Source organism: Triticum dicoccoides, chromosome 1A, assembly GCF_002162155.2.
Source record: "Triticum dicoccoides isolate Atlit2015 ecotype Zavitan chromosome 1A, WEW_v2.0, whole genome shotgun sequence".
In the NCBI taxonomy this organism is placed as follows: Eukaryota; Viridiplantae; Streptophyta; class Magnoliopsida; order Poales; family Poaceae; genus Triticum; species Triticum dicoccoides.
The window spans coordinates 362922795-362934968 of record NC_041380.1 but is presented as its reverse complement, the minus strand read 5'-3'; the positions used below and the strand labels follow the sequence as shown (position 1 = coordinate 362934968).

At 47.1% G+C, this 12174-nt stretch overlaps 1 protein-coding gene across 1 annotated transcript; it reads right to left on the bottom strand.

The window, feature by feature from the left end:
- Nucleotides 1-8916: 8916 nt before the first annotated feature.
- On the bottom strand, nucleotides 8917-11920 carry LOC119289967 (protein FAR1-RELATED SEQUENCE 5-like). Its single transcript, XM_037569145.1, has 6 exons — nucleotides 11663-11920; nucleotides 11189-11452; nucleotides 10395-11085; nucleotides 9849-10307; nucleotides 9394-9681; nucleotides 8917-9305 (listed from the first exon to the last, which is right to left on the bottom strand). Exons 2-4 carry the CDS (start codon nucleotides 11198-11200, stop codon nucleotides 10135-10137), a joined length of 876 nt encoding a protein of 291 aa, XP_037425042.1. The 5' UTR covers nucleotides 11201-11452; nucleotides 11663-11920; the 3' UTR covers nucleotides 8917-9305; nucleotides 9394-9681; nucleotides 9849-10134.
- Nucleotides 11921-12174: the final 254 nt, after the last annotated feature.

Genomic DNA, 12174 nt, shown 5'->3' with positions numbered 1-12174 from the left:
ACCTCGTGGGTGCCAAATCACCTTCTCCCCGGGAAGCTCCCTTCTCCCGAGCCGTGAAACCTCATCCCCACCTCCATGGCGCCCCCACCGCACCAATTTCATAGCCGCCCTCCTCCCTAATGCCGGAGACGCTGTCCATTTGCTGTCGTGCACTGGGCCGTGTGCCTCTTACTCCGTGCTGCTGGTGCTGCCTCGACGACGGCCGCGTGAACTGTACCAGAGCCGATTCACCCCCGCTGTTGTTCACGGTGCCGGAGCGGCTCCAACTTCGGATCCGTCCAGAGTCCTAGCGCTGCTTCGGCGTAGCCGTCGACCGTCACGACATCGCTCTTTCCCTGCCGCCGGTCGCCACCCCAACCGCGCCGGCCTCACCGACTCGGCAGCTGGACCTGCCTACTTCACCATGCCGCCAGATAGGTCGCACCCTCATCTCAAATCACTTTATTTAGGCGTCAGTTGTCTGAATTTTTATTCTAGGCCAATCGATTTGCAATGGGAAGCAGCACCCCTCGAGGCGGCAGAGCTCCTAGGCTGCCGGTTGGCTGGTGTCTAACGTAAGGGTGCGGTGCCGCAAGTTCGCCGCGGAAGCAGTGCTTAGATGGCTATCTTTTAGAGTTGCGTGGGTTGAAGGTACTGCCGCCGCCGGATCTGGATGACGGGGAGTCTTTGTGGATTGACCTGGGGGCGGCGCAACCAAGGCAGTGCGATGGGGCGGGGAGCGGGGTTTTGGCCGGGGCCACGGACGGCGGAGGCAGGCTGCTCTGCCGTTGGTCGCTGACTCTTCGGGGAAGATTCCGAACAGTGTCAGCCGGGAGGCACAAGTTGGCCAGCCATCCGGTGTAGATCGGACAATACCAAAATAAAATAAAATCGTGTGACCCCAATTTAGTCTTCAGTCAATAGACGTGTGACCACTCTCGTACCTTGTTGTTGATCTCTTAGTGTATTTCTTCAGATCAAAGAGATATGTCGTTCTTAACATTATGCGTTATCTGCATCTTCAGACACACCGTCTTCCGACTCACCGCAGCTGCTCCAACAAGGGAATCATACACCAGAAGGGAGCTATAGTCCCCACTCAACAGTTCCCTGCATCGAATGCGCGTGCCCGACATGCACAGCCACAACAACTGCAGGGCCATCGACAAGTCAGCACATGATGCTCACTCCTATGGATGGCAGCCCGATAGGTTGTACCCTCATCTTACTTGTGTGCAACATTTATGGCTTTGTTATTCATCTAAGCATGGAAAATAGATCATCACATTTCACTCTATATTCATGCTGATCTCTTACGGGTCTTGTTCAGGAGTTAACGTTGTTCCATAGTTTAGCTAAGATACTTGTTCTTTAGGTAACACTGTTCCATAGTTATCATCCATTAGCCAATGCTATCCCACAGGCTGGTGATTATAGTATTATACCACTTCTAGTATTTCCTATGTTGTTCTCTAATACTTTTATGTCCCATCTAGTTAATCTCGAGTACAAACGATATATATTCTGTAGCTTTCATCTGTGTTCTCCCTTTAGTTTATGAGAACTGATGCTGCTAGTTAACCCCAGTCCTACTATTTATGTCGTCTCCTACAGGCACTAATTACATAAATCTAACTACTAGTTGTCTTCCATGCATGTCAGATATAATTGCACACACTGATATATCCACAAGAACCTCACGGAGCAATGTAAAGGCCAATAAACTTGTTGTCAATGATACCCAATATGATTGAACTTGTAAAGGCAGTTCTTCAGAAGACTTGCAGAAAGATGATGAATCCTCTTCACCCCACAAGGTCCTTGCTCTAACTTGGTCTGTGATATGGGTACAACATGCATATAATGTCCTAGAGTGTATCTACTCTGTTGCAATGCCATGTGCTTAGCATGCTGATCATGCATGTAAATATGTCATGCCTTTCTGTTTTACATTCCGCTAGCATACAGTTTTACATCCAACTAGTGTTTTTTTGTTGTGTTGTCCTGTCGTATCCCTAGCTCTTACACCATAGTCCCTCCGTCCGGATTACATGTTGCCGAAATGGATAAAAAAAGGATGTATCTAGAACTGAAATACGCCTAGACCCATCCATTTTTTCCGGATGGAGGGGAATACATGGCAATATGTCATGCCTTTCTATTCTTTAGTACCTATTCCATCTCTCTGCTGCTGCATGTTTTATAATTAAAGCACCATTCTTCTATACAAGGCATGCAAGGGGAAGACGACTATGTTAGAATCTGAAGGGTTAAAAACAAGGCCTTTGCAAAAGATCCAAACGCCAGGAGATAATAAACCAACTCCAGTTTTTATAGATACTGCTCCAGCACAGAGAAACCCAACTCCTACTGATAATAAGCAGATTCCAGTGGCCAAAGAACTAGTCCGCTCTAGTCCAGCAAAAATATGTCAACTCAATTCTAAGAAGCGTGTGCATATCCTTGCATCATGAAATTTTGTAGCATGCTAATCATATTTTCTATATGTTTCTTACCCATCTCTCTTTTAGAAAATAAGCTTAACAGATAGAAGATTTTCTACAATGGTATCGTTTATGAGGAAAGATTCTTGCAGGAATTCTCTGTGCTCCAATGTAGATGTAAGTACCTGTTGTATATCACTATATTTTTTACATCAGCATGTATTTTGTTAATCGGCGTGAATCCAAGCTTTATCTGATCTAAATTTAGTTGTAGCAAAATGTATGATTAAAGGCCACAATGTTGATTTTTGCAAGGAAAACTGCCTGGTAGTTTTGCATCCTGAGCTACATGAGTGTACTTCTCATATCAGTGGGTTTGAATACTTTGGTTCTGCAGTGGGTTTTTCAGTGTTTTTTACTATGTTGTCCTGTTGTATCCCTAGCTCTTACATCATACTCCCTCCGTCCGGATTAAATGTCGCATAAATGGATAAAACTAGATGTATCTAGAACTGAAATACGCCTAGACCCATCCATTTATTTCCGGATGGAGTGAATACATGTCAATATGTCATGCCTTTCTATTCTTCAGTACCTATTCCATCTCTGCTGTAGCATGTTTTATAACTGAATCACCATTCTTCTATATAAGGCATGCAAGGGGAAGACGGCTATGTTAGAATCTGAAGGGTTACAAACCAGGTCTTTGCAAAAGATCCAAACGCTAGGAGATAATAAACCAACTCCATTTTTCATAGACACTGCTCCAGCACAGAGAAACCCAACTCCCACTGATAATAAGCAGATTCCAGGGGCCAAAGAACTAGTCCGCTCCAATCCAGCAAAAGAATGTCAACTCCATTCTAAGAAGCATGTGCGTATCCTTGCATCATGAAATTTTATAGCATTTTGATCATATTTTCTACATGTTTCTTACCCATCTCTCTTTTAGAAAATAAGGTTAAACGATACAAGACTTCCTGCATTGGGATCGTACTCGAGAAAAATATCTTGCGGGAATTCTCTGTGCTCCAGTGCTGATGTAAGTACCTGTTGTATATCACTATATTTTTACATCAGCATGTATTTTGTTAATCGGCGTGAATCTAACCTTTATCCGATCTAAAATTAGTTGTAGCAAAATGTTAAAGGCGCCAATGTTGATTTTTGTAAGGAAAACTGCCTGGTAGTTTTGCGTACTGAGCTGCATGAATGTGCTATCTCATATCACGCATATTACTGAATTGTAGTGCTTCTCTGGTTGCCCATTCATTCATTGTGTCAATGTTGCTTTCGTATTACCTTACCTGGCTGATGATAGCTGTGCCATATTGTGTTGATTTGGTGTAGGCTAGTTGCCCAAACGTTCGTTGTGTCAATGTTGCTTTCCTATTATCTGACTTGGCCAATGATACCAATGCTAGTGTGTTAATTTTGTGCAGGCTGCTGAAGATAAGAAGATAAACTCTGAAAACAGCAAGGTAACCCCATTATTTCTTTCCAGTAAATCTAGGCCAGGTAATATGACAATAACTCATGATTAATCTGTTTGGTTCCCGTCCTAATTTACGTTATGATGCAGTGGTCAAGACACTCTCCACTATCAATAATACAAGCCTGCCAAAATCGCCATCTGAATCTGTTCAGTATCCTCTATCTCGAATGCAACAAAATAAATGTATGTTTGTGAACCAATTAATGGCTGAAGCAATGATGGAAATGGTGGATGAATCAGAGGTGCAGAGTCGTGCGACACAACAACTGATCAATATTTTCAGAGACAGTGTGGCAAAGCAGCAAGAACTTGCCCACATGCTTATGGGCGTCATCTGTGTTGAGGTTGCAGATTGTGACGTTGTAGATGGTTAGGTTCTGCTCATTTATTTGCACTGGCATCAATCTTTGATTGCCCAGTGGATGTAATTTCCTGTAATATATTCTGGATGTGCAACGTTATTCCCTGTATGCCATACCTTTGCTCGTCGTAATGGGCTCAAAGTATCTAATTTGGCCTAAAGACATGAACGAACTTTAGTGGGCCCATTGAGTTAATGGGCCGTTACTAGGCCGAAAGTTAATGGTCGGCCCTCTTACCTCCCGGGTCATTAACAGGCCGACATCGAAGCGGGCAATAGGTGGCCCCAATTTATTTCATGGGCCGTTAACAGGCCGTTACTAAGTTTGGGCTACATATGGCCCAACTATACTGTAGGCCTTTAGCAGGCCGAAAGAGACAGCGGGCTTGTATTGGACCATGAAGAGCATGGGCCGCTAAGAGGCCGAAAGTCAGGTCGTATTGTAAATGGCCCAACTATGTTGTGGGCCTTTAGTAGGCCGAAAGAGAAACCGGGCTGGTATTGGACCATGAAGGGCATGCCCCGTTAAGAGGGCAAAACTAAGGTCCGGCTACAAATGGCCCAACTCATTTATGGTCCGTTAACAGGCCGAAAGGCACACAGGGCCGGGAATTGGCCCAACACTTAAATGGCTCGCTAAAAGGCCAAAACTCAGGTCCGACTACAATTGGCCCAACTGATTTATGGGACGTCAACAGGCTGAAAGTGACACCGGGCCAGAAATTGGCCCAACACTTAAATGGGCCACTAAAAGGCCGAAATTCAGGTCCGACTACAAATGACACATCAGATTTATGGGCCGTCAATAGGCTGAAAGACACACCGGGCCGGAAATTAGCCCAACATTTAAATGGGTCGCTAAAAGGCCGGAAGATGTACATCCTGAAAATTGGCCCATCCATTAAATGGGCCGTTAACAGGCCGAAATCTCATCGGGCTGATATTGAGCCCAAGTATATAGCGGGCTATTAACAGGCTCGAACTGACGATGGGCTGCAATGGTGTCAAATCTTTAACGGGCTGAATTGGCACATCTCGTATGGGCCGTGGGCTTAAATGGACCTGACACAAGTAGGCCTTATATGGGCCGGCCTGCTAATTTTTACCGGGCCGACCTTTTTCACCGGAATGGGCCACTGTTGGGTCGTGCCACGTGTCGACATATCATAGGCGCATATCAGACCCACTGACGAGCTGACACGTGTTTCGTCCGACCAATAAGAATTTTACACGTGGAAATTTCCCATTGGTCGGGGCTGTTAACGGGTTATCGGATCCAAAACCCGGCCCGATAGCTTAACGGCATTCCGTTATGGTGGATGCCATGTGTCGGTCACCCTTGACGAAAGCACATCTGTGACGCGCGATTTATCGTCATGGAAGTGGACACTTCTGTGATGATAATTTTGGTAATGTCATGGAACACTTCTACGACAGCACAGGTATGACTATCTTGATTCTGTCATAAATTTTTCATGGATGTACATGCATGACAAAAAAGCGACCTACTGTGACAAACACGTATCATCACGGAAGTGTATTTTTTTGTAGTGATGTGACTGGCTCCCGCCGGCCCGACAGTGTTGTTGCGCCATGGCGACGCTATGGTCCCTCTCCACCAGCCCCTCGTGCGCGATTCTGGGTTGGCTGCAAGGTCATTCCTTGGTCGTCTTGGGCGCACCCCTTCAGCGGCTGCCATCACTCCTGCCAGTCCGGCACAGGATGCGGCGTGCCTGGCAGCAGCCATGGGCCCCATCCTTGTGGCCCTCCCCTCCCCACAGCGGCGCGACCCTGCTTGCCGCTGGTGCTTGGGTTGGGCACGGGCCTGCGGCCAGTTGCAGGGATGCTTGTGGCCTGCCTCGTGCAGGCCCCCTCCTTCGGCGGCCCTTCCTCCCCTCGATTCAAGATGGCGGCTCTCGCGCGATGGTGGCGAGGTTCCAGTGGTAGTGGCAGGCGTGGGGCACCTCGTGGCGGGTCCTTGTTAGCGCTGCTCCGGCCCTGGCGGCCTCGAACTCGCGTTCTCCGGTGTCCAAGGCTTGCCCTCGTTCTCTTTCGGGCGGTTTTGGCCTCAGTGACCAGTAGCTGCGTCCCCTCCAGCTTGTCTGGTTCGCTGGTGTTCCCATGGTTACAGCCACGACAACGGCCATGACAACTCGAATTTGCGTCTTTCCAGTCCTAGCTTGGTGGCATTGCCAGTCACCGTCGCCTCCCCCTCACGCTAGTCTTTGCTTCGTTGTCGGCCCCTACCCTGTACACCTCAAAGCCTCGCCTTTTGCCTGGTCCATTGTTCGTGGGTTCGGAGGCAGTGCCACCCTCCGGCGGCAGGTGAGCCCAACCAACCCTACCAGTGCTGGCCTCCTTGTCGTCGATCCCATTGCCGGCGGCTATGGAATTGCTCAGTCTCTGGCCAGGGGGGAAAGCCTTGCTCGGCTTGCCCGTGCTGACAACGACGATGCCTACGGGTGCCGTTTTCCTTCTTGGAGGCGATGCTACGGCCTTTAGTTGTGCCTCTCTTCGAGCTCAGAGGAAACCCTAGGTCTGGTTCCTCCGGACCGGATCGCTACGGCGTTTCGGCGTTGTCTTCCTTTTTGAAGGCGCTACCTTGCTCGCTCGCGGTGTCCCCGATGATGGCCTTGATGATGTGTTCTTCTCTCTTGGTTTTGGATTGGTTGGTTTTGGCTCTGTTGTTTCTTCTGTTCGGGCTGAGCATTCCCTGTCTCTCTGCTCCGGGCATCATGTTCACGCCTGTGTGTGTTTGTTTCATGTGTTGTATCCTAGACTATGTTATTTCTACTCTTTCTATCAATGAAACGACACACAAGCTTTACGTATTCAGCAAAAAACTTTCCCAACACATGCCATGTAAAAGCATCGCCACCGCAGACCGCACCACCACCGCCTCATCCCGCCTACGTTGCTGCACCCCAACACCACACGTGAAGCCCCCGCACCTCACGCCGGTGTCTTCCTTGCATGTGAGAGAGAAAGAGATTAGGCAATGATGGATGGGACACATATGCCAATGCCAAGCTAAGTATAGGGGAAGCTGCATAAAGCGGAACATTTGTGAAACCCAATATATTTATTGGGACTAGAACGTTGCCCGTGCGTTGCAACGGGATATAAATATTCTAGTATGTTAGCTTATGATTTAGTTGTCAATAATAATGTGATTGTGTAAATAAATGTTCATCAAATTCTGACCGTCAATTACTTTATATTTTGATTAGAAGTTTGCTAAATAAATTAAAGTGGAATTGATTCAGAAGATAAGTAGATTAAAATGATTGATTATCATATACATGAAAGGTTGGATGAAGGGATGATGAAAAGAAAGATGAAATGAAGCGAAAATCCGTTTCTGAGCCCGAGCTCAGCTGATCTCGAAATCAGCACCAATGGTTGGCGTGAAGATTAGTGCTTCCCAATGTATTTCTCGCCCGTATATGCTTTTTCCTGGAAAGGTGCAGCGAAGCATTCATTACAACGGAGCGTCCACCCGCCGTCGCGGGACAGATTTGCGACGGATGGCTCGGCTGGTTTTCTGGGCCATCACGACTTCACGAGCCGTGCGGGTCGTCTATCCAGGCGTCCAGCCCACCTGCCATAAATGCCAACCCACACGCCCCAACCGTCCACCAAGATCATTCACATTCTGAAAGAAATCACAGTCTCAGTCTTGAGCCGTGCAGCGCTGCAAGTTGTGCCGCTCGCCGGCGAGCGAACGGACGATCGCGCCATCCGTGGTTGTCGTCGCTTTTTCAAACTTTTTTGAACAAAGGAAGAGGGGGGAGAGGGGAGGCACGCACAGTGGTCTATCCACCCTCTCTTATATTGTAGTTGCTGACAGCCGCAGCACATTATGCATTAACTCTGATTCTCGCTTTCTTTGAATTTTGAAACGAGAGTGTCGCCCAAAACCTACCTGGTTCGATCTTTGATGCATGGAGGACATGTGTCCTAGCATAACATGGTCAGAGCTGCCGCTAGAATGCAGTACACATCCATGATAACCAAAGTGTTTCAGTCGTATGATAAAATCGCAGTTTCAGATCTTCCCAAAATTTACTAGTCAAAATAAAAATACAAAGAACATCACGTAAGCAAAACAGACATCATATACGCTGAAACTCCATGTAGCCAACTAATTTATTACATCAGGTTTAGTACACTTGTTCATCAGAGTACACACATTGATGTCATCTCACTACAGGTACCCATATGAAATGGTGTTCAGGGCATCAATTTAGCACAAGAGAAACATGCACACCCCCTGGAAGTGTGGCCCAAACCCCAGAGAAATGATTTTGCAAAACACAGCGCGGGAATCCCTTGCTTCATATTTGGAAATGAAAAAAAATAAAAGATCACTGCTCTGCTAAACCAAGTGGTCGCTTGCAGGTGTTTCGTCGATGACCTTCTATTCCGCAGTTCTTGCATTTTCCTGGCTTCCTCGGCTTCTTTGGCGCGTCACCCCTCTCCAGGCATGTCGTCCTTTTGTGACCGACGACAAATGATGCAGAACTTGGTTCGCTTGCTTAACCCTTCGTACGGGGCTTTGTCTCTGCTGTTTGTCGGCCTCCCTGCGCCTCTTTGCCTGTTGGGGCCTTCGAGGCCGTGGAGGCCATTGACACTACCAGAACGCCCAGCACTATGACATTGCCGTGCAACACTCATAGCAGCCGCATTTTCCATATTCCCATTGCTCCTTGCTTCAGCTCTTTCGATGAATCTATCCTCAAATGCCAGACCATTCCCACTAGCTGCCAACGGTGCCCCACTCACCAGGAGAGCTTCCAGGCCTGCATGCATATGCTCATAACATGCAGCACTTGCATCGCCCATCCGCGCGACTTCCATGGCTTTCAAGTACAGTGTTGCATGCCTACATGTGAATGATAAGTTAACTGAGTTATCTTTTTTGGTACTGGACCAAATGCTCCGGCAATATATCCCTTGCGTCTCTTGTCCATCGCTTAACAATGTGATGCTGGGGTATCTCCTCAAGATGCAGGATCTCCATCATCTGTGCAAGCAGACAAAGTGTTAGTATTCATTACACACGTAATTTCATTTCCGTACCCACAGGAATAACCAAAGCGACAGTGGCTCACCCTCAACGCGTGGCAGCCCAACATCCCAGTGTGCTCGAATTGGCCACATTCACATGTAAATATTGACTTGTCTTCGTTTATGGTAACCTCATACTCAACTCTGCTCCACTTCTCCCTTTTTCCTGCATTGTTGTGAGTGGTCTTGTACTTCCGTAGCCTCTCAACTTCAGTTACATTGTAGGCTGTTCCTTCAACTAGAAGGCACCCAAATTCCTCAAACATACTCCTAGTATATATTCCGCTGGCATGACGTTCTATGGCAAGGTTCGTACGTCTCACAAGACCACCCTGTAATTTGCCAAAAGGAGGACATAACCAAATCAAATGAATTATTTTTTGCTGGTAAGTATTGCAACTGACATGTTCCATTTACAGTACCAGACACATCAACTTTTTGTTTTCAGAAAGTGAATGCAGCATAAAGAAATTATCATTCTAGACAAAAAAACACTCACAATCATGGTCCTCTTCTCTTCATAGCTCTCGTCACGTTCGCGGTCGAACTGCAACCGCATGTACTGCCTCACAAAAACATGCATTGGGCTTGCTGGGGGCATACAAGTTTTCAACATGTGGTTTGCGCTTTCACTCCGCTGTGTGCTTGTCATTTTTGCACAAAACACACCCCAGAAGTAAGGATTCACCCATTTTCTCCTAGTTTCATAAATCTTAGTCATGTATGCGTGACTCCTGAGGTTATACTTATCCAGCAGCTGCCCCCAAGCTGCTTCAAACTCTTCTTCAGTTAAACATGTGGTTCACAACCTTGTGGAATTCTCCCTGGAAATCGCTCTTCTTCGTGGAAAGCGGACCCAGTGTTTCTTTCGCCTTTTTTAGGATATGCCATTTGCACCACCTTTGTACAGTCCCTGGATATGTCTTCCTTATCGCCAATTCCATGGCTCTGCATTGCTCTGCAATTAAAATGGCACGTCTTACTATTTTTAGTACTAGTAATTATAAACTTTATGCTGGAAATACATTGGGCTATACATACTGACCTGTCAATATGGTCGTTGGTGCAGGCCCGCCCATCAGACGTATAAATTCAGCAAACACCCACTCAAAGCTTTCTTCTTGCTCATCCCGCATCAACACCCCCGCAAATATTATACTTTGATAGTGATTGTTAACTCCCATGAATAGACCAAATGGCATGTCATACAGGTTTGTCCTGTAGGTTGTGTCGAATGTGACCACATCACCAAAGAACTTATACTGCATTCGGCTGCTCCCATTAGCCCACATCAGATTTTTCACCTTGCTGGACTTGTCTGCCAACACCACATACGTGAAGCCAGGGTCGCTCGAACGGATGTCAGCAAACACTTCCAGTGTCTTCCACACATCATCATCGGCCTGCTCACGGCTAATTTTGCCACATATATTCCTCAGAGTCCTTTTCATGAAGGGCACCTTCTCAACTGAGACAAAGAAGCTGTCAATTATACTATAGACCTTTCCCGGATTCACATTATTTTCCCTCAGCTGCCTAATCAAGTCCTTTGTGTACACATCGATATGTTTGTGTGACGGCCAGTGCACCTTCTCTCCCATTGTCAGCGACATCGAGTGGTTGTGGCTCTCGCGGTGTTCTGTAATGTACCAGCTGTTATCCGATGCACGTAGAAGTCTGATCAGCGCCGGGCATTCGCATCTACATGACCTGCTGTTCTCAACCTCTGGTTTCTCCTGCAATACCATCATGAGCGAGTAAAGTATTTCAAGTCAGTTCATGCTGATGCTAATGCTTGTACAAACAACATGGCTTCAGAAATAAGTTCTACTGCCTTACCGAGAACCACATACGATTTCTTGCATGCACTTCGTTCTTTCAGCATTTAGAAGGCTCTTGCCGTATCTTATTCCAAATCCGACCTTCCACGAATACAGATTGTAGAAATCGTATGCCTTGCCAAAAGAGTCGAAGCTAAGGCCTAGCTCTGGTCGCACGACACTTTTGTCAGGCTGCTCTGGATACTTGCGCATCAAAAGCTCGAGTACACTCATCCGGGATGGGCATGGGACCCTGTCCGGCGTCGCACTGCCAAGGCGAAGCCTGCATTTTGCAAGTTGACTCATTCTTCAGAACTAAACTCACAATCACAATCACCACTGTATTTTTCAACATACGAAATAAAATTTCTGGGGACCTATCACGAAATCCATTTTTCCATGTGTGATATCCTCTTGCAAAACCGTAATAACTACCATGGGTATTAGCTATTTACAAAGAAACAAACTAGAAATAAATAATACTATATCATACCGTTTTGTCCAGCCAGGCGCCTCCGGATTCACCCTATCACTCGACTGTGCTGACCTCGTCGGAGAATCAGCATGTTTCCGGCGAGACCCTACTACCGCAGCGCCATCTCCATCTCCCCCAACATTCTCAGCCAAAGCAGATCCACCGTCTGAATCTGCACCATCCACATTTCCCCTCCTCCCACCATTCTCCAGCAGGAAATGCAGTGGAACGGGATCCGACTGCTCAAGGTTGTTGGCGAATTACTCTCTTATTGGGAACCTGTGTGAGAACCAGTGCACATATCGAGGAAAAAGAGATGGTTTTTTAAGATCGTTGCTTGCGGCAGGGAAATCATACAAGGGGAAACCATATATTTGTTTTGATCCTAACATGTCAACTGCATCCAGTAGGAACTCCATGCCCGCAGTATCCATCTGAAGGTTCTCCGGCGACTGCGCACAGGGCGGCGCGGTCGAGCTCGTCTCTCCCGCTGCTCCACTCTCTCTCTCTCTCTCTCTATCGTGGGCGGC